The sequence below is a fragment of the Accipiter gentilis genome, chromosome 11 (genome assembly GCF_929443795.1).
Source record: "Accipiter gentilis chromosome 11, bAccGen1.1, whole genome shotgun sequence".
Taxonomy (NCBI): domain Eukaryota; kingdom Metazoa; phylum Chordata; class Aves; order Accipitriformes; family Accipitridae; genus Astur; species Astur gentilis.
In genome coordinates, this window is record NC_064890.1 from 5,045,984 (window position 1) to 5,068,503 (window position 22,520).

The 22,520-nt window shown below is 45.7% G+C and overlaps 2 protein-coding genes across 3 annotated transcripts in view; one reads left to right on the top strand and one right to left on the bottom strand.

Annotated features, from left to right (window-relative positions):
* LOC126044386 (store-operated calcium entry regulator STIMATE-like) overlaps positions 1–8,507 on the top strand; it is a 37,629-nt gene extending 29,122 nt beyond the window's left edge. The window contains exons 7-8 of one of the 2 annotated variants that reach the window (XM_049813964.1): positions 80–196; positions 7,968–8,507. In XM_049813964.1, coding sequence (XP_049669921.1) covers positions 80–196; positions 7,968–8,081 — 231 coding nt within the window. In that variant the 3' untranslated portion in view covers positions 8,082–8,507. Of the gene's footprint in view, positions 1–79; positions 197–7,173; positions 7,252–7,967 lie in introns of those variants that run through there. The other variant, XM_049813965.1, reaches the window with a different exon arrangement.
* Positions 8,508–10,817: 2,310 nt separating this feature from the next.
* Positions 10,818–22,520, bottom strand: part of ITIH5 (inter-alpha-trypsin inhibitor heavy chain 5) — a 49,251-nt gene continuing 37,548 nt past the window's right edge. The window contains exons 10-14 of the mRNA XM_049814272.1: positions 19,344–19,897; positions 18,908–18,958; positions 17,719–17,835; positions 14,902–15,279; positions 10,818–13,564 (exon numbers count right to left, since the gene is read on the bottom strand). Of these exons, the coding sequence (XP_049670229.1) occupies positions 13,266–13,564; positions 14,902–15,279; positions 17,719–17,835; positions 18,908–18,958; positions 19,344–19,897 (1,399 nt within the window). The 3' untranslated portion in view covers positions 10,818–13,265. The remainder of the gene's footprint in view (positions 13,565–14,901; positions 15,280–17,718; positions 17,836–18,907; positions 18,959–19,343; positions 19,898–22,520) is intronic.

Below are 22,520 nucleotides of genomic sequence, written 5' to 3' on the forward strand. Positions count from 1 at the left end.
AGGAGAAGAAATAGCTGTGATTGAATGACTTTGTATTTTGGTCTCTGCAATCTATTCATGCAACTTCTTTCTCCCCAAGGCCATTATGTTCTGGGTTGTGGACAGCTTGATCATGAGGAAATATAAGCAGAAGGACACCCTGGACATCAATGGATCCACAGAAACTCCTCGAGCTAGGAGGACCGAGGAATCTCAGGTAAGACCAAGGATGTCCCGTGTTTGAGACCAAACTGCAAGCTTATGGCATGGTCTGTGTGCCTCGCCACAATCATGCAACATACCATCCCATTGCCTAGACCTAGGGTGATGATTTATGCATGTGACTGATAATCCTTCTAAGTCAAACTGACTTTCGGTGCTTGTAGCTGAGGTCAACAGAAGGATGTCTTCTGGAATGATCTGTCCCTGTCTAACAAAGAGCAATATTACAGCCTACAAAGTGTCGCTGAAATATTGCCCTAAATGATGACAGTATCTTGTGAGAGATGGGCTAGCTTTTGCACTAATCTGTGTGGGCTTGTTGGAGCGGCAGGCTGAAGCTGCAGGGGTACCTCTGCACCATCTCTTTCAACTTTCCCATTTTTAATTGTAATTAGTCTTGGCTTAGAAGAGCTTGCTTTCCTTACTGTAATTGGTAGCATCCTTCTTAGAGGACAAGGGCTAGCTGGGAATCCTATTTTTGTCAGCATTTGGCATTTTTTTAGCCAGATGCTGGTCCGTTAGCTGTAGGAAGCTGTATTTTGTGTAGTCTGAGCTTGACACTCAAAAGTTATGGCGGGGGGGAGGAAGTGCTCCAGTCCCAGCAGACTTTGTTCTTGTTAATGATGTGTGATTTGCTGGGCAGGTGGTATCTTTGCTTCTCATCGCCTTTTGGGCAGAGACCACAGCCTGAGTTTCTAGGTTGAATTCCCTTCCTTCCCCTGGCACCCAGACTCTCTTTCAAAGTGCTCTGTGTATGGCTGCTGATATCCTGCAGTTCACTGGCGAGACTTGCTGAGATAAGATAGCTTCTGGCGGTTGCAGGCTGGCTCCTGGAGTAGCTTCTGCCAAGGAATTTAGGATGAATGGAAATAGCTCTTGCTTTCTGAGAGCTCTTTTAAAAGAGTAACAGCTCTTTTGCTGATGGGTGGGATGGCCAACTACTGATGACATTGCAATGCACACGGAGGTAATAATGTTTAATGGTGTGCTTGGCGGTCTGCACAGCAGCGGTGGCTTCCACAGCTCAAGGGTGCAGTGGGGAAGCAGTCTCAGCTCATGGGGATGCGGTGTTGGAGGCATCCTCCCTCTGGCAGGGCGGGCAGGCAGATGTGAGCAGCTGTTGAGACAAGCGAGTCACTCCTCCTGGCCTGCCCTCCAGATAAACAGTCGTAGCTTGGCAAGGTCACTAGAAACATGTGAACAGTGTGCCCCAAGGAGTTTCCTGACTGCTGTGTTTGGTCGGGGCATCCTTGAGAAATCTTTTTTTGTTTTGGAGAGAGGAGGGAGAAGAGGCCTGAGCTGGGCAGTACCAGTATGTCTTGATAGTTGTGCATTGAAGCTAAGAACTCATACCTAGGGTGTGAAGGTGGATTAATTCTGGGCATGAACATCTCCCTGGTTATGGCACAGTCACGGTTTCTTAGTGGTGATTGATGTTCAGGAGTGGAACCTCCTCGAAAGAGCTAGGTTGGAGGTTTGCTCCAAATGAAAAAGTGGTGGTGAAGATCTGCCTTACTGACTGGATATGCTGATGTGTTCCTGAAGGTTTAAGATCGGTTAAAATTACACCAGCTCAGAAACAAGGGTAAGGAGGTAGCATCTCTAGTTGAGACGCCAATCTCCTTTCTGGCTTTTCAAACCTAAATTTGGAGCATCAAGTCTTATAGATGGCTTGCTGCTGTGGGCGCACAGATGGTATCACAGTTAATGGTTTTCCATGGAAATGGAGCCGATCCTCTGCCTTGCTCCTCTGATGGTGGGGCAAGTGTTTTGTGGCCTCTAGCTCAGTTTCAGATAATCTGCAGGGAAGGTATCTATTAATCTCCAGAAGCTAGGAAAGGCCCTTCTGGTAGTTCAACTAGGTGGGTTGTTTCAAGCAGTGGAAACTGGAATCCTACAGTCTGACTCCTGTCGTCAAAGGCTTCTTCCATCTCCCAAGTACTTGAGTCTCTCAGACAAATTTTTGCTAAGACCATCAACGTGTAGGTCATCTTTCCATCTTGAAACCCTCTGATCCATCACTGCAGTGGAGCTACCGAGGGGACTGGTTTGTACCTGGAACAGTCTACAGGCACTGCCTCCTTTCTGCTCAGGCATGTTCCTGTGCCTCTGGCCCAAGAAATAGTTTGGGCAGAGATGGTAGGTAATGAAGAAATACAGAAGTGGGTGACCTGCTTTTCCAACTCTGTTTTTTTGGCACTGGGCCTTGAGGTATAGCCATAGGCTCCTGCTTCATGTGTCAACTTTTTTAGGCTATGAATTAAAGATTATGTTGGCTGGCTGGGCCCTAGAGCTGGATTGGTTGGAATTTAGGCTCAAAAACAGAAAATGAGGGTTTGCTGGGCTTGTTGCTGCTAATAATCTGTTTGAGTTGGGGAATTTCTTCCCTCTCAGCTGCCTCACAGAGAGGGAAGGAGGGAGGCTGAGAAGCATCCCTGTACAGGGCAGAGCTGGCTGAGGCTAATGTGTCCTGCAGTTTATCAGGGTTCATCAGGGCTGTCTGGCAGCAGGCGCCAACAGCTCCCCATCATGCTGCCTTCTTGAATTTCAACACTCTGCCTATCTCACCAATAGAGAGTGTCATTATTTTCACTCGAACTAGCAGTTTGTGTTTGGAGAAGGAAGGGCAGAGAGGAAGGAGAATGGAAAGGGTGGGCTGGATTTAACCTGTGAAAAACCCACACTCAGTATTTCCTGTAGGGATAGCAGGAAAACTCAGCTTTGTCCTTGGCTTGGTACACTATCTGGGTAGCAAGATGAAACCCAGCAATCCTGCCACTGATGTCACTTACTGAGTCCATGTCTGCAGCGTAGACCAAAGGCTCTTCTGGTGAGCCACAGATGTGACAATGGACTCTTGCTTATAACGGAGCAAATGCTGAACATTTTTACACTGAAACCCTGAAAGGGACAAACTCATGGCTGGAAGAATTTCACCATTCCTTCCAATCTTAAAGCTTTCTGTTGTTTCAGACTTGTGCCTTGCCTTGGTAAATCCTCACAGTAGTCTTGGGGGGGGGGGGGGTGGTTCTGGGGGTTTTTTTGGTTGGTTTTTTTTTTTTTTCCCCTCCCTCTCTCTCTCATGGGATGGAAAGAGATCCCTCGAGAGTGCCAGTCTGAATCCAGTGCTGTTCAGGCTGGGGAAATGCGTTCATCTGTGCGGCCCTTATTTCTCCTTTGCATGTGTCCTGCCCTTGACCTGACTGTCTTTTCCCTTGCCCTTGCAAGTGCCAATAAACTTTAGATCTTATCAGTGATTTCTTTGTTTCCTCTGCTCAGGAAAACAAGTCAGTTTTAATAATGTTTTATTTGATCTTTTTTGAACTTGTTTTTGTTTTTTTTCCCAAGGGAGGTGAATGAGTTTCTGCTGCTTTTCTGAAGGCTTACATTTTCAGAGACGAGTCTTAAAGCAAAATTTGGTCTAATAATGGTTCTCACAAGTACCACTGTTAGGGTGAAGCTAGAGGCTAGTTTAAGGTTGGGAGGAAAGCTAATATACTACATGGGGACCTGCCTTTGGTCAGCATGGAGTTCAGCACCTATCCCAATTCCCTTCATAGCAGCTGTGACTTTTGGCAAATCCCTAGGCTGAAGATACTGATGAATGCCAATACCTATGCTGCTTGCTTTTAAGTATTGAAGAATACTCCAAGAGCGAGTTTGATTTGCTGGTTGCTTAACAGAGCTGATTTTTAAATAGCTCAAGGTGAACTAAGGTGCTTGGTCCTTATGGGAATGTTAAATGAAGGTGGGCATTGAGGTGCCGCTGGAAGGAGATTCTCCCACCTGTCAGCCCTTGTGTTGGGTTTGCATGGCAAGGTTTTGTTAGCTAGGGGGGGGCTACAGGGGTGGCTTCTGTGAGAAGCTGCTGGAAGCTTCCCCTGTGTCCGACAGAGCCAATGCCAGCCGGCTCCAAGATGGACGCGCTGCTGGCCAAGGCCGAGTCCATCAGCAATGGTGGTAGTGCCTCTGGGAGAACAGATTTAAGGGGAAAAGTTGCTGCAGAACAGAAACTTCAGCTGGAGAGAGGACTGAGAACATGTGAGAGCAACAGCCCTGCAGACCCCAGGTCAGTGCAGCAGGAGGAGGAGGAGATGCTCCAGGCGCCGGAGCAGAGATTCCCCTGCAGCCCGTGAGGAAGACCACGGTGAGGCAGGCTGTCCCCCTGCAGCCCAGGGAGGTCCACGGGGGAGCAGATCTCCACCTGCAGCCCAGGGAGAGAGGACCCCACGCCGGAGCAGGGGGATGCCTGAAGGAGGCTGTGACCTTGTGGGAAGCCCACACTGGAGCAGGCTCCTGGCAGGACCTGTGGCCCCGTGGAGAGAGGAGCCCACGCTGGAGCAGGTTTTCTGGCAGGACTTGTGACCCCGTGGGGGACCCACGCTGGAGCAGCCTGTGCCTGAAGGACTGCAGCCCGGGGAAGGGACCCATGCTGGAGCAGTTCATGGAGGACTGTCTCCCATGGGAGGGACCCACACTGGGGCAGGGGATGAGTGAGGAGTCCTGCCCCTGAGGAGGAAGGAGCGGCAGAGACAAGGTGTGATGAACTGACCCCAACCCCCATTCCCCGTCCCCCTGTGCTGCTGTGGGGAGGAGGTAGAGAGAACTGGGAGTGAAGCTGAGCCCAGGAAGAAGGAAGGGGTGGGGGGAAGGTGTTTTAAAATTTGGTTTTATTTTCTTATTACCCTACTCTGATTTAATTGGTAATAAATTAAGCTAATTTCCCGAAGTTGAGTCTGTTTTGCCCATGACAGTAATAGGCAAGTGATCTCTCCCTATCCTTTTCTTAACCCATGAGCCTTCTGTTATATTTTATGTCCCCTGTCCAGCTGAGGAGAGTGATAGAGTGGCTTTGGTGGCCACCTGGTGTCCAGCCAGGGTCAACCCACCACAGCCCTACTGTCTCGTGGGACCTCATCTAAGCTCAGGTGCAGGAGGACAGTGGGATGGTTCCTACCTCTACACCAGGCTGGTGGAGCTTTAGGCAAACAGGTTTCCATGGCAAGCAGGGAAATGTCCCCGGAGCTTCTTTGATTTACAACCTGTGTCATAGTTTTCATCTGCTTGTGCAATCTCTTTCTCTGCCACTGAGATGGCTTGGTTATCTGAAGGGTCTGCTTGGATGAAGTACCAAATGAGTAGGTAGCCTTTTCTCCCAGGCAGGAGGGAGAGCACATGGCAGCCCTGTTTCGTTAGCGTGACCCATGTTTCACAAGCTGCTGGCCTCCTGGTGCGGGGAGGAATGCATGAAGTATTTGAGGACTGCTGAGTGAGACAGTAGCACATTGTCCCAGGACTGGGAAACCATGGTCCATTCCCAGCTGTGCCACTGACCTGCTGTGATCCTGACCTGGCTGCATCTGCAGGGTAGAAGCTCCTTGTCCAAGTTGTGCTGAAAACTCCCAGACTGGAGTTTGGCTTGAAAACCATATCTGAGGGTATGTCCCATGACTGTCATAGCGATGAGGTGCTGTCTTGTGATGAAACTCCCCGGGGAATTGTGGAAAAGTTACTGGGGGACTGTTGGCTGGAGCAGTTTTGTACGAGCTGTACGGTGGGCAGGTAGCAGCCTGAATGGGTCTGGATGTGCCATGCTTAGTGCCTGCTCTGTCATCCATGCTTGGCTGCGAGGGGATTTGAGTTTGCAGCTGAAACCCACTGAAATTACCAGTTCATTAGGCTCCAAAACTAGCCTGTTTCAGCCTGTCAGAGTTCAGTGAGTTTATAATGCTGCGTGTGACTTAACTACCCACCCATTTTTTCAGGTTCAACAGCATCACGATATTAGTATGACAAACAGAGGAAATCTTCACTTGGAAGGGGTGGAAACTTTCCAGTGTGTCTTGAACCAAAAAAAAAATTCTTTGAGACCAATGCGGGGGATGGCAAAAGAACTTAATCTGATCTACTGCTATCCTTTGAGTGTCTGATATGCTGCTGTGAAGATAACAACATGATATGGTGGGGCTGGAGCGTGTGTGAGGGTGGGGAGGAAATCTTCCCCTGCGGCTCTTCTGCTCCTTTGAAGTCATTGACTCATTGCAGTTTGTTTTTCCTGTTTAGTCGTTTTGTTGCTGTGGTGACTGGCCCCGTGGTGTTGCCTAAGTGCTAACAAGTGGAGGGCATGTTAATTCACAACCGTGCCTGGAAATAGCCACGGATAAGACTAATTCCCCCATGCTTCTGGTTTTTCCCTGGGGAATACTGGGCTCTGGGACTGGTTGAGCTGTTGGGGACACTGCTTGTGAATGCTGAAAGTCCCCCATGCCATCCCTTGACTTGTGCTTTTGAGCTGGAAGGCTGCTGTGGGTCAGGCACAGGGAGGAGGCTTCGTAGCGCGTTGGTTTGGTCTTGGAGAAAAGTGGGGTCAGACGGGGCTGAGGCTTGGGTCTAAGGCGAGGTCTAAGCTGCCTTGCTGGAGGAAGCGATGTTTGTGGGGGTGGCTGTGGTACCTGCCCCTTGTCCCCGCACCAGCCATGAACTAATGATGCTATTTGGGTTTTGTGATGGGCAAGCGGAGGAGGGGGAAGGGGCTGCTGGCATTGCTCAGCTAGGGAAGTATCACTGGAGGCCCTTGATGGTGCTGTTAGGCTTGTGACCCTCTAGAGTTGGGTGCTGAGGTGCCAAGGACCTGGCCAGTCTTGATGTCAGAACTGGTGTTGACCAGAAATCCCATGACTTGACTGAGCTCCCAAGTACCGCTGGGCATGATACAAGCTGTAGCACAAGGTTTGACTGCACTTCAGCTGTGCTTAGAGCTAGCTACTGTCAGGGCTAATGAGGGTAGAGATTCTCTTGCCCAAAGCTGAGTTTTTGAGTTAAAAAGAAGGGGTAGGATGGGGTTGAGCAATCGATCTGCCGAGCTGTGAATATTACCCGTGCATCCAGCCTGCTGGCTGGCATTGGGTTTCAGCTCTTCTGCAGTCAGTGCAGCCATAGCCCAAGTAAAATTCAGCCTTTTTCCTCTTCCAGATGATGTGGCTGGAGGATGCCCCACACGTGGCTCTGTCTGCATCGTGCAAACGCTCCAGGCCGGTGGCAGCCAGTTAGCTCAAAAGAGCCTGTTGGTAGCTTCAAGTCTGAAGTTAGCTACTGAAAAGCGTAGGTGGTCCTGGAGGCAATGGGCAGCCTTTTGATCATGCAGCGAAGCTGTGGGCTTTCTTACCTGGAGAGGTACCGGTGAGAGGTGTCACTGCTCAATTTTGGCTCCCACAATTCAGACTGAGCCAGGAGCTGCTGTGCCAGGTAGAAATAAGATGCTACCAGGCTAGGACACCATTCCTGCGCTTGCTGGCTATGGCTGAAGCTAACTCCATAGATCTGCTTGCTCTCCTGGCTGAGCTCTGGAGATAGCAAGTAGCTGGGGGCCTGGGAAAAGGTCTGCATTTGGTACAGCTGTTTGCAAAATATGTGGCCTAGTTTTTGTACATCTCCACTGAGGCTGCAGCCTGGCCTGAACATGCATGTCCATGTGCGAGTCCTGTCCTGTGGTGAACAGAGCTTTTAGCTGCCTGTTCTGATCTCGGGGAGGGGGGGCGGGGGGGGACACACGACGAATGACACCAGATCATCATGGTGTCTGTGCCCAAATCTGTCTGTCTGTTGTTGGAGAGATGGTCAAGGTGACCTTATGACTTTTCCCATCTGCCAGGGAGGATTAGATCTTGCAGCAGACCCCTCTAGGGGTGCTTGACCCTTTCAGCAAGCAGTATCGGGAAAAGCTGAGAACTTCCACTCCATCAGCATCTGTCTGTTCTCCTTTCTAGGTGTTACTCTCTCCAGACATGGATTTTGATCAGCCTGAAAGTGACCAGGATATTTCAGGACTCCAGGGAACAAACCAGAAGATGAAGCAGCCCAGCTATCAAGTGGTCATCTGACAACACAGAGACAAGGGAGGTAGAGGAGGGGAAGCAGCACTGTGATCCTTGAGCTGGCTGAGGAAGGGCAGAGTGGGGAATGCTAGTTGATCCCTATGAATCTGCAGAGATCCTTTTGCCAGCCTCATCTAGACCTATCCTTCTGCAGTTGTCTCTTTGGGATGGTATCTGTGCAGGCTTGAGGCTGTCTGACGCTAACCTGTACGTATGCAGGCACATTGCAGTTAGGGGCATGGGTATATACTTCCCTTGGCTGGCCAGCTGGGTGTAACTTTGTCAGGGTTAGAGACTGAAATAAAAAAATTGTCTGCTTTTTTTATAGAAAAGAGAAAAAAAAATATCTATCTTGTACTACCTGAACTGTGACACTTTTATATGCACAACACTCAAAAGTATTGGTTTGCAATATGTATTTAAATGTCTTGAATTGGGAAGATTGTCTCAGTGGATCTGATGCTTTTTACTTTTTATAAGGAATGCAATAAATATTTGACCTAAAACTGCTTCATAAAGGAAATGCCTTCATATGCTTAATGCTTTGCAAAATCCTAATGCTGTAAAAGGGAGGAAGGGGATCTGTTGAAATTTTTCTTGACCAGTTCCTCACAGGGCAGGTTGTCTTTCTGTAGCAGGGGCTCCTAGTAAACCCACAGAAGAAGAGCTGAGCCATGGTGTTCAGTTTCTGTAGATGGGTTGTATGAGCCACTTCAGTGCAAAGACCTGATGCTGCAGCATCAGCTGGTGCCAGACTCCAGACTGGGACAGACTCAGAGATCCATCCCAGTGGTGACCTTACAAGTGAGTGTTTGTGGGGAACTAGAAGTTGACTACTTGCCTTTTACCTAGTTTAAAAATAAACATATCAAATTTCTGCAGGACCTGATTCAAAAACTAGACCTGAAGAGTCAGCTGAAGCCCCATTAACCAGCCATGATCTTATGGGTGTAAGGGAATGGCCTCAGGTAGGACTGCTGCAGGAGTCCCAGATCCTGGCACCTTTTGCTCCAAGTGTGAGGTGCAGGGCTTTGCCTTTGCTCTCTTGTTAACATACCCTAGTCATCTATAAACACACAGAAATGCAAAACACTTCACAGCTCTCTTGGGGAGAGAGAGCACAGAGCAGCTGTATAATAAACTCCCAGGCTGGGTGCAGATACACAGCTGCGATGAGACCCGGATCCTGATCCAGGATCCACTGAACTGAACCGATAGACCCAGTTGAGCCATAGACAGATTTTGCTTATTGCAAGACAGTCCCCAGAAGTGTTGGGCTTGAACTATCTTATTTTTCTTCCCTCCCTTGCATTTTCCCAAGAAAACACTACTTATTAAGGAGCAGAAAATAAAGGATTTTCATCTTCTAACTTAGACAGATTTAGACTTTTAAAAGCTGAGCTGAGAGGGGGGTGAAGCTTTTTGGTTTTGTAGGTTTGTTTGGGTTTGTTTAGTTTTGGTTTTTTCCCCCCTAACTTCAAAGTAGTTTAGAAGCATTAGATGCAAATCAAAGTCTTGCATGCCCCTTAGTGAACTAGACACGCTTGGCTACACTTGCAGCTGTGCAGCCTTATACTGTATTTCTGGAAATTAAGTCCTTTTTTGTTTCTTCCTTACTTAATGAAGGGTCAAAATCCTACTTCTGCTGGCACATCAAATGGCTTTTGGAACACATAGCACACAGCTCTCTGAATAGATCATTTGTATTGCTTAGTGTGAAATCAGTTTCACAATGCAACTTTTGCTTGTCTTGCTGAGTTCTGTGCTGGTAAGGGCTGGAATAACTCCTGTGCTGTTGAAGGTCTTGACTGAAAATAGATAAAAACAGCTTCCCTGTTGGAAACTTGCTCCCTGTTTTGAGGTGTACTAGTATTTTGGGTTTTGCTCTTGCTATAGGGCTGCATAGTGCAATGCTGCAGTATGTGAAGAGTGCAAATTCAGCCACAGCAAAGTCCTTGTCCTAAAATGGAAGGTGAGGGACGTAATCTTCATCTTGGCCTTTTGTTGAGGCTGGCTGAGAAGGCTTACAATAGGCAATAGCAGGGCAAGTATGATGTTAGAGAAGGTTGTCCCTCCTGAGCACTGTGTAGCCAGTGCTGTTTCAGCAACCCTAAATTCAGGAGTCCTGTTCCCTTGTCTGAAATGGTGGTGTGCAATTTTTTTCCATTGCACTCCAAAGTGATTGCTCAGCCCTCATTCCTGAGCTATCTGACCAGCTTTCAATCTTTAACCGTATCACTGCACAACCAAGTGCTCCATGATGCTCTTGGAGATGAGAACAAATGTGTGTGCCTCTGTGCTACATCAAAGGGCTATGAGGACCAAACCTAGACATATTTTCCTTCAGAGATAGGGAAGTGTTGTGATGCCGCCTTTATAGATGGGAAATGCTGAAGTTTACAGTCCATGACCTGCTTTTGTTCTTACTGCTCTTGGGGCAGCAGGAGCACAAACTCTGGTTTTCCATGTCCTATGCTACTGAAAGGCTGGATCAGTCTTCTCTATGTGGTTAAATTCTCAGTTTAATGTAGGAGTAGAACCCTAGGGTCTGTTCACCTAACACATTTCTTGCTTACTACCAAGTGTATAGGGCCTGAAGAACATCACTGACCTTTAATTTTCTGCTGAAATTACTTTGGTTCCCAACCTAGTGTTAAATTGTGAGTGGTTCTTTCAGCCATCTGGTAACATGAGCTTGTCCAGCAGCATAAAACATACATAACCTTAGCTTCAAAGCTCGTTTTATCTTTGCCAAATGAAAGCTTCGGTACAGTGTTCACTGTAAAATATTTATTGTGAAATGGATAACTGGAGCCTTAACAAGAACTTGAGTATATTGCTCCAGGTGCTTCATATGGCTGGGAAGTTGGACTTGATCATTCATTGTTCTTTTCAGGCCCTGAAAGAAATATGTTTCCTTGGCTGGAGGAGAGGGTAGAGGAGTAATGATGCACCTGAAGCATTAGCAGTATGTGTGCATATATATATACATATCTATATACAGGAGAGATGAGACAAGAGGAGAGCTGAAACCAATCACTCCCCTTAACAATACATTTGAACAGCAAAATGTGGGAGGAGAGTGAAGATTTCAAAGAAATCTCTTTTCCATAAGGACAGCATGAAGAACATACCTGCCAAACCCTGGCCTGCCTAGTTCACTGCCACTATCCTGTTCACCCTGTGCTGGTGAAATGGGAGGTTATTTGGAAATGGGCTGGGTGATCTTCCCACTGTTGACTTAGGTGCAGAATTAAACTTCACAGGTGCTCTTCTCATTTCATTTCTAGCCCATAAGCATGCTGCAGAGCATTAACCTCTCTGGTTATTGCACGCTCAGAACTGTGCTGAAGGTCTTGCCTCCAGCTCTTCCTTGCAGGAGAGCTATTTCTCAAGATACTGGGCCCAAAGCAGTAGTTTTTTCTTTATGTTTTGTTCCAAAGCATGAGGCTTGGCATGAGTCTTGTACTGAGGTCTCTGTAAGGATCTTCCAGAGTGCAATTAAATCTAGCTGGTTGCTTTTTGCTGTTTCCTTCTTCCCCACAGCACATGGTGTGAATAAGCAACTATGCTTGCTACCTGCTCTGCTGCCACAGTGCTAGCAATAAACTAGATGATCAAGCAACTGGAAAACCACCACTCCACCCCCAGCAGCTGGAGCTCCTACAGCAACAATGATTTAATTTTTAAATATGCAAAAAAATCAGTCAAGATTGAACCTATTTCTGTAGGTCTCTGGCAACTCTGTTTTCTCCTAACACATGGATATCATTTAGCTCCTGGAGATGCTTCCACACCCGCCCTCCTTCCTTTCAGTTCTGGAAAGGCAGAGTATACATGAGCTCAATTTGGCCTTGCCATGTAAATGTCTTTGTGGTTGTCGAAGTCCTCTTTGGCCAAGTTCTGTACTACGCAAACTCCCCTGTGGCTGATCTATAGCATTATTCATTGATGCCTCACTTTAAAATAGACCACAGCCTTGCAGTTTGGGTTTGGAGGTTTCTTTGCAGAGCAGCACCACCTGCAGTGGGGGTGGCTGGCAGACCCTTCTGTAACCTCCTGCTGCCAAATTCCTGCTGCGTACAAATTCCTGCAGTGTAAAGAAAGGGAGCCAGGGGAAAGTGGGATGAAAAATTTTTGACAATTTGGAGTAAATAAAGACTTCCTCCCTGATTAGAAAAGCAGCTAGAAATGTCTAGTCTATATTCAAGAGGCTGCTTTGTAGGGTCATAAGCTGTCATGGGTGCTGGTTCATCATCCTTCAGAGAATTTAAATCTCTGCTAAGCAGAAGTGATGCTTTGTTCAAGGAGGTTACAGGTCTGTTGGAAGCTCACAGTGGAACTTTGTTTCTCCCTGAGGGAGTCAAGACTTGAGAAATCACTAAAGCTGCAAAGTTATTTAAATGAGATGCTTCATGGCGTGGGAGCCTGCACCACTCCTGTTGCTGCTGAAGACCAGAGGTGCTTTTTAAGCATGCAGCCTGTGCATAGAGACAGTAACAAACCACATGAAGGTTTTCACTGCTGTTTTAAGGGTCCACAGTGGTTCAGGGAACTTCATGCTTAGTGGCAAATCCAGACCCCATCCCAATAACCAAGAAAGCAATACCTTCTCGTGGCCTGTTGATTCAAGGCTTTGATTGGTTACCTCTTTGATGCTAATGGGTCACTGCAGATGCATATCCACCCACCTCTCCTCTCTCTCCCTCTTCTTTCCCCAGGGACCATGGCTGGAGCAGGTGCTCCAAGTCACTTCTTTGCCAGGCATATCACCCAATGTTGTCTCTCGAGATAGGCACTGTGCTGTATGATCTCTGCCTCTCACTGGGTAATGACTCAGCCCCTGGGTTTATTGCACAGATCCCTGCATGGGTTTATTTCAAGGTCAGCAGCTCTCTGCACTGTTCAATATGAGAGCTGGCCCATTTCTCCCTCCCTTCCCACTGGGAGAGCACTGATCACACCTTTAGCCGTGTCCTCAACCCTTCCCCCCCAACCTCCTTGTCTTCAGGAATTTGATGAACAATGTTCATCTAGCATGAAAGAGAGACAGCTGATTTCCAAGGGCGAAAAGCCTTGGTTTCTTTGGCACCAAAAAGTAAAGAAATATTCATAAGTTGCCTAGCTCTAGAGGCTTCAGAAGGGAACCGCTGTCACACATGCTGCTGTAATGTGTTGCTATGATCAGCCTTAAAGGCTGTTAATTGTCCCAAAGCTGGTCCCTGTGTCGAAAGGATGAGAAGCCAAATAGTCTTTATAACTCCCATCGATCAGTTTGTCTGCATTGTTTTTGGCAAACCAGCAGTCAACTTCCTGCTGGCCGTTGTAGATCCTCCTCTGCTTCCACACAACAGGAACGAGCCGTCCTTTCACTTTCAGGTTAGTTGTAGGGCTTGGCTTTAATGCTTCAGTTTGGTTCTGACCAACCTGCTGATGACTTGTGTTTAGAGATTCCTGAAGAAGTTTAACTTCATGGTTCAAGAACTGACCTGCAAGGCAAGATAAAATAGAGTCCATGACTGGCTGTTTTGTGCCTGTTTGTAAGTTGGGTTTTGTTGTTTGGTGGGGTGGTTTTTTTCTTTAATAGGCCATATTTTGAGGGTTCTTAGCATATGGGGTTGTAATGGGCCTCTCTGCAATAGCAGAATGAATCTAGATCCTGCAATTCTTTTCTAAATCTCACAAACAGAATAGAATAAAACCCTATTTCTTTTTGTCACTCATCAAGATAAACTGGCTGAGCTAAAGAGCTTTTTGAGCTGCTAGTATTAAGTTCCCTTGTATCGGCCACGGTTACTAGAGGATAATAACCCATACAATCCCCATCAGCAAGCAAAAAGAAAATCTAGGCCTGAAGTTCCAAGTTCTCTTCCCTTGCCTTCTTGGGAGCAAGCTCTTTTAGGCCAAACCTAAGCATGGAGTTAGAGGTTTGTTTATTCAAGTAACCTGAATCCAAAACCCCACTCCTGAGGGATCACCTCCTGCTTAACCTGGGGGTGCCTGAATGTCACAGAAACTATGGCTTCTGTCTTAGACTTCTGCACCTGTACATGGCCATAAGCATCACTACTTCTCATTGGCTGAAAGAACCCAACCATCTAGACATTCTTTGAGCCTACCTAAAACCTAGTTGCTCTCAAAATGTGGGGATGACTCTTCTCTTCATGTTTGAAAGAAAGGGTCCACAAAAAGTACCAGTTTTTCTTGATCTCAGTCAGGTTCAGGTGTGAAGAGCACAGTCCTGCAAAAACAGACCCTCTGGACATGTGCAAGTGCAGTACTTGAAGGCTAAGCCAATGATCCCCAGCAATGTGCTAGCTCTGTGACTAGAGCTCTTTCAGAATCTGCAAGACCTCAGCTGACTGTCCTCTCTGCCTAGAGAGATTCGGAGACTACTTTGTTATGTCCCTGAGAGCACATTAGCAGCTGGGCTATTCTGAATTAGGTCTGCTGTTAGAGAATTTCTTGTTGGTATCTTACTCAGGGTTCTTGTGCAATATTTGGATTCTGTTTCTGTATTGGGAGCATCAAGCATGTGTATTCTAATAACAACTGTATTAAACAATCATAAAAAGAGTGGAAATGTGAAAAACAGGCACAACCACATAGCTAGGATAGTGGGAGATAGTTCATACAGAAAAAGATGGAAGAGCAATTGGGGATACTAGCAATAGAGAAGTTGTTTGAGAGTGGATGTGAAAGTCTCACCTGGGAACTTAATCCCCACCTGCCTTGTTCATTACTTCCTGTCTCTGTCCTTTAAAACTGTTTGGAAGGATCATTTTTGTCTGGTTTACAGCTCTGAACCTGAGAACCTGTTACCTACCCAGTAGCCCATGGGAGTCAGAAGAGAGGCCTTTACTGTTGGAGATGTAGAACCCCAGGTGATTCCTCTGATATGGGGCTGGCTTCTTGTAATGGTGGATGAGGATGACAAAGCTGATTGTGTCTCCTATTGTCACAGTGACATTGGCGTTTGCAGAGATGGACACCTCGAGGTTGCTGCTTCGCACAACAGCACTCCGATCACAGGACAGAAGAAGTCTTTCTCCATCATCCAGGATGACTCTTCTGGGTGTGATCTCTAGGTAAGATCTCTCTGGCTTATTGCTGAGGATAGTGATGGTGCTGAAGTAAGTCCGATGCTTCTTGTGGCCGTTGGGTGGTGCAGGAGCTCCAATTAATTGCCCATTCACAGTTACACCTTGCAGGAAGATAATCAATAAAAAAAAGCTGGAACCAAGAGTAGGTCTAATGTCTCAACGATATAAGCCTTGCAACTGAGGACATGCAGATTCACCACCTCACGCTCTATTATTTCACCTACAAGTATTCAAAACAGTATAACCAGTCTGTTATAAAATTATTACCTTATACAGAGTACCTAAATTTACTCAAGCTCAGAAATACTGGCCTTCCCTGGAGACAGGTGCCCTCAGTCCCATTAGTGCTAACATTGTGTACGCAGTGCTACAGGATAGGACCAGCTGCTCCTCAGCACAGCACTTCCTAAGCTCCATCCAACCTTAGACCTACTTATGATCGAGATGATGTGCAGGGATTTTGAGTCACATAAGACAAATATTTTATCTTCCTGACTGCTATAGACTGACCAATCATGGTATGATTTACCTAGACCACCTATTTGTTGATGCGTAACTGAAACCTGGGCAAACATACCAGATCTTGGAGGACTAAGAAAAGCTGCTGGCATGCCTTCTTTTCCTCATATCACCAACTGGCATAGGGACTAAACTTCTAGAAAGAGGACCTGGGCATATCTGAATACTGCTGTCTCAGAGAATCTTAGGGTAGTAGACAGCTGCGCTTTGATGTCCCTCTTCACTTGAATCCTAAGAAGAGAATTAGCCTGGGAAACCACGGAGTAAGGATTACTACATTGGCCGACACACTAAAGACTGAGCAGGACCTGTAGAGGGAATAGCCTGACCTGCAACAGTCTGAGGTGAAGTGCTGAACCTCTTCGGGTGGCAGCGTAAGAAACTCAGGTTCTCTTTGTGTCACTGCAGAAGAGGACCCTGAACCCTGCACGCCCACTGGGTTACTTCCAGCTTTATCAGTGCTGCCTTTCCCACTTCCCTGAGTTTTTCCCCAAAATAACCACTTTTGAGTAGTCCAAGGTACAGATCCCACTGAGTCAAATAAAGTTTAGATGCCCATAGTAAAATTCCAAATAATTTTAATGATTTTTGTGACTTGCTGTATATAAGACAGTGTCTCACTTCCCACAGGCCTCTGAACAGCTACTAGAGCATAACAATAAAGGAGGAGGCTTGTTGCTAACCCAAGCTAGACCCAAGCCATGAGATGAAATATCTACATGTCCTATCACTCCTGGGTGGAATCTCTCATTTCTGTCTTCGTAGACTCAACTTGCTAGTGCTACAGAGTCTGTTTTCCTCAAACCCATTCTGCATCTGAGCCACAGAATCATTCAAGCGGTAGCACAGAGTCTGTAAAAGAACTCTAAGGGAAACTTTGCCAGGAGCTGGATCTTATTCACTAAGGCAGGCATGAACACAGAAATATGGAGGCTAGACCACTGCCACACAGAACAGAATTCTTATAACTTTACTGTGGGGTTGTTTATCTTCTTTGTAAAACAAGTCTGTGCATTGTCTCTGGTTTCAACACCCCTTCCTCCCACCATTTCCCTGCCCAGGACATAATCTCCTTATTAGCTGCCCTGCTTAGAATTCCAGATCGGATCAAACCACAGTTTGGGCCCCTGAGGAACAGACCTGGTTGGGTAAAGCAGGTCCTGAATTGTGTGGGTTTTCTCAAGGTTCTCATGACTCAGTAACCAGTTTGGTAGTCTCTCCACTGACACAGCCATAGTGCTTGGTTAGCCTGTTTGGATACTTCACTCTGTCCCGAAGCGAACAATACTGGAAGTAAAGAGTGAAGTTCCAATAACAGAGCAATTTTGGTGAGTCCAAATCTCTTATTCACATGTTGTGACTTTCTAACTAGAGGGCTGATGAAGTTGCACATCAGAGAAAAGCACTGTCACTGCACCAGAAAGCTGAATCCCCTGTGTAATCTCTCGGCACAGAGGTGGCTGCATGGCTTTTGCAAACACTACACGCAGCATGCAAAATGCCTGGTGTTTGTTCAGCTGTGGCTGTTGTAGCACTGGTCAAGTGCAACTCCCAGACCATACTGGGTCTAATGATCAGGAACTGAGCTCTCCAATCTTGCTGCTGCCTTTATCCCAGTCAATGGAGACCTGAACTAGGAAAAGTTTGGATATACATAAAGGCCAGTTCTCTCTATTGAACTCTCTACGCTGTTGACAAACACTTCTGTAGATAAATTGTTTATGTAACAGTGGCCAGGCCTCCTCCTTGCTTAGGCTTGCTGTGAATTTACCCATAAGCTATGATAAAGTTGGAGGTCAGTAAGGGCAAGAAAACAGTTTACTTCCCCTTCTAATGCAGATGATTAGAGCCAGAAAACTGGTGTGCACCAATTTTCCATTGCCTGGCCAGAAAAGCAACTTTTTCTGATTTCCTGCCACTTCCTTGCCTATGAAGCACCTTGGTGCTTAGTCTTAGTGCTAGAGAGCTGGCCTTGTGCTTCAGCTTTCCTCCACAAACAACGGCTTTGCTTGGCTGCTTACCAGATTCCTTATGATCAGAGACCAGTCGGAGAATGTCCCCTGGTTCTCCATCAATATTGAAGCAGACAGAGAACTTGCTGGAGGGAAAATCAATGACAAAGTGAGGGTCTCCATCCGCTGAGAAAACATGGAAAAAGAGACAAATGTGAGAGACTTACACAAAACTGCAGTGTCCAGGAATGTAAAAAAATCTGCTTTTTAAAGTGTGTTTGTCCCTGTTTTTATTAAGGCCTCCTGGTTTGTTGGGTTTAGAGGTTTGGATGGAGTTTGCAAGGAAATGCCAAGTTTTGCTTTGTTTTTCACAAAGATTATTTTATCTTGTTTTGGTTTTCCTCACAGAAGAGGTTAGGTTTTCAATGAAAATTCAAAACCCAGAGCAGTCCAGGTGAAAATCAGGATATCTTCTTCCTGCAATATCATTTTAGTGATTTATGGGAACTGTCACACAGGTGTTTTATACTCCTCTTCTCCATACTGTGTTGGGAGGCTACATCCCCCACAGCACACAAAAATGTATCCTCTAACCAAGGACTGATGCATGGGCACGCCTTCCTGGTCCTCAATGTCAGATTGGAGCAGTGAACAGCAGATTTTAACAATCCCACGACCTTAATTTTTCAACAATCCTTGACCTGTCATCAACTACCAGATAGTTGTTGTTAATAAGACGACAAACCAAAACCCTAGTTTCTAAGGTAAATTTTACCTTATCCCAGGAAATTCAATTCTAAATTCTTGACCTGGGCTTATTCTTCAGTGTTTAATGTATGAAAAGAATGTTGAATAGAGGTGCAGAACCAAGGAAATAGCAAAACACTACAGAATTTTCTTTTTTTCCTTTGACAACACGTTTTATGTTTCAGCAACATTACTTCATACTAAGTTTTTTGACTAGTTCTAGTACAGAGAGAACATGCTCCCTGTTCTCCCCTAATCTACAGAAGTCTCTAACATGAGGATCAAGTGTTGTAGATTATCTGCCTTGCTATGTTTCCTCACATTTCTTCTCATTACTGATCCTCTGTGTATTTTGGTTTTGTTTTCATTTTCCTCCCTCCTCTGCAGGTCTAGTAAAAAGGATTTTGGCTGTTCCATCAGGATGGTTATACTACAGTAGCATGCAGCTGAGGTTTCCACAAATCAACCACTATTATTTTCAATTATTAAAGGCATGAAAACATGCACTGACCTGAAGTTTTGGAGATTTTAATTCTTTGTTTATCTTGCTGTCTGCGTATACCTAGAAGTGGGGAAGGAAGGCTGTTACAATTCCTTAATGAGCAGCAGAAAGAGCCATAGTATAATAATGTTCCCAAAAATATTATTCAGCAAGATTATGGCACATATTCCTGCAGCTATTTTAAGCTTCATTTAGAATATCTTTTTTTTCTTCAATAATTTCAACAGAGTAGTAAGTGCTTCCAGGGGGTGAGTCAGGTGCCTAAAAGATTTGCTCAAGGTCACCCAGCCCACAATTAGCAAAAGCAATATGAAAATCTCAGCTTTCTCTTTACCACCCCTCGCTTCATTGGCTAGATCATCCATCCCTGTTGCCAAAGTCAGCCATGAGACATTACCTATGCAAAAAGATTTCTTACCAGCACATCGTTATTTTTCCCTCGTACCTGGTGGTGCCTTGTGTCCCTGCAAGCTCTGCAACTTCTCACCAATGCCATCAGTAGAAGGGCTGATAAACTCCTCTTGAGGTGGTTCTGAATGGAGCCCAGCCTCTCTCATCTTCAGAACGGTGAAGGGAGTAACAAAATTGTAAGTCAGAGCCATTGACTTGGCTTTCTCCATCAAATAGTCTTTTTCCTGATTGTCATCAGTCTTCAACCTGGAGTTAAGCAATTCCTTGATGGTGAGGTAACTCCATGCCCTCTCAATGTAATTTTTATCACCTTTGCCATCTTCCAGGCCAGGGACACCTCTGATGTCATTCCTGCTTGGCAGGTCAATAGCCACATCTGTTTTGAGGAGGATGTACTTCTTGGAGTTGCTAGCAGTCACCTCAACATGGAGACTATCTGAGGTGTGGTTGATGAGTTTGCCAGCTATTATAATTTCAGAGCCATTGAAGTAGTTAGGGAAGAAGTTCTGGGTTACTTCTTCCACATTGTCTTCAGGGTAATCAACACGGATGTCAGAGAGAAGAGGTGTTCCTATTTCATCATAGAACCTTAAACAAAGACATATTTCTCACCATTAGTACTGTTCATCCAAGTGTATGCACACACTCTTGCACTTATACATGGCTAAGGACACAGTCAGACTATTTAATATTACTCCTAAGACATTCAGGAGAGGTTAGAGGTACCAGGCCCCAAATTTAACTACTGCTTCCACTGTAACTGGGCCCGGAGAGATGGGGGAATCTCTACCCCTAGAGATTTTCAAAACTTGAGTGGACAAGGCCCTGAGAAATCTCACCTAAATTTGAAGTTAGCTCTTCTCTGAGCAGAAGGCTGGATTACATGACCTCCAGAGGTCCTTTTCAACCAGAATTATTCACTGCCTCATTTTAGTTTTCAGTGTTCCTTAGGCATCTAAACAGAGTCTCTTAAGTATGTTCAGAAGCATCCCAGCATGGTCTGGCAGTCATTTACCTTACGCTATGATTCAAGAGCTCTGCAAGGGGATATTTGTGACCACTTAAGTTTGCTTAAGTGGGCCTGTTCATCAAAAGTAAATTCTTGGCTTCTCAGGCTCACAGAAAGCACCCTAGTTATTTCAAAATGTACTTTGAAGAGATGCTGTTACCCACAGTTTTCTAGTGGTATTATGCATGGTATTCCAGAGCCAGAAACTATAAGACCAAGATGCTGGGCCCTCCAAAGCCAGAGAGCATCTGAACCAAAGCTTCTGTATCACTGGAAGAGCCCTAGATAATACAGTTTGGCATGGTCAGTGCGGGACAGGTAGGAACATGGTTTTCTGAGGGTCAGAGGAGAAAGAAAAATCAAGAAGGAATCTCACTATACCCCCATAAATGAGGACATTTCCAAGGAATGGAGGAATCCTAACTACTAAATACAGGAGGACTGGCAGGAAAGAACTCCCTGCTACCTTATTGCTGACTTTCTGTAGGAGCAAGCAATGACTTCCATGGAACCAGAGAGTTTAACCCTATAATGCTTTATTAACGTGACCTACCATACTTCTGAGAATACTTTGCACTGGACAGGCCAGAAAACCTTTACAAGGGGGCAAGGCCTAAGTTTATGGTACTGTGTTTTCCCTGCAGCGATGTGCTTTTGATGGATCTTCCCAAGCTGCTCCAAGAATGCCATGTTTCCCATTTAAATGCGAGACTCCTCATCACTTGGCAAGTCATTTGAGACTAATTTGGTAAATAAACAAAGAACTGGCCTCAGCCATTTTTTAATTCAGGCTGCATTTATTTTTCACATCTGCTTAAACAGATTGCCTGGAAGCTAGAGTCACACTTTCTGTTTTATTCGCTCTCCAAGGAAACCCAAAGCCTGAATTGGTTGGCTTTATTTTAAAGTCTCTCTGAGCACACAGTGTCTTTGATGCAGAGACCTCGATGCCTTTTAAAACATGAGTGAATTAAACCTGAGAACTTTCTGTCAAATAACTCCTGGGTTATAACAAACAGTGGAGTGAGGGATACAACCTGCCTTATAGTACAATGTAAGGAAGTATCTGTGCAAAAATACAACCCACTGACCACAAAAATCAGAAGTTACATTGACACCCAGGTAGATTTTCCCTCCAACAGTGATTTGAATTGGCCTCCAGCAAGAGATTGTGCCTTTCTGTATAAATTTGGCACCAGATGCCAAATGGATTTGCCTTCACTGAGCTTGATAAACAGTGGCCTGTTTATCAGATAGAGGTATTTGAACAAGTACTCGCAGTGCTGGGTTCCTGTGGCCCAAAGCAGTCAGCACATCCTTCATTTGCCAGGGAATGTCACTTGCTATCCAAAATGCATGTTCTCAGAAGCAAATGACATGGGTGGAGTGGCAGATGGATCCGATTTAAAAGGAAGACACTCTTGTTCACGCATAACCACCACAGAAAGAAAAGATGTAGTGGAAGGTACATGGTCTCATTACTCCAGACGAATTAGACACTAGCTATGCGAGAGGGCTCTGCTCAATGACTGTCTCTTTTTGGTTTCTGAGGTTCAAAACGCTAACATTTTGGGAGTGAAAGCCAAACATTTTTGCCTGGAAGTACTGACACACCGCCTGACATTTTAGACAGAGCTGTGGTTCAGATATCTTTTTGCTGTTCCTCACTAGGGTGTCCGCTTAGACTACAGCTCCCTGATCACAGGAGAGGAACATAATCTCTGGTCCTACTGAATGATGAGGATTACAGGAAACTTGGTGGGGGTTTGGGTCACAAAGAATAAGGGAATGAAGTGACTGATCATCCCAGGAATGACCCTGGTATATTTTTCAAAGTCAAATATTTTGGAGTTTGGCTATAAGATTATCTTTTAAAAAAAAAACAAACAAAACATTCTGCCCCAAACTGGGATTTCCATTCCTGAGTCTCTCCATGCTGTTTATCTTGTCAATTTGAAGTAGCAATGCATCTTTTCCTCCCTCCATCCACCTGCGGAGAGGTGGCATTGATGCCTCCCATCTCTCCAGGTTTATATACCCAAAACAACTGTCTGAATTAGGGAAACAAATACCTTGTTCTGAGGGGCTGAGAAGCTCCAGTACAGCTCAGGAGCTCTGCTAGGAAGGTGACAATTTCTGGGTAGGCACCCTCAGCATCTGATCATACTCTGCTTCTCTCAACCAGAGTCAAACCTCAGAGAA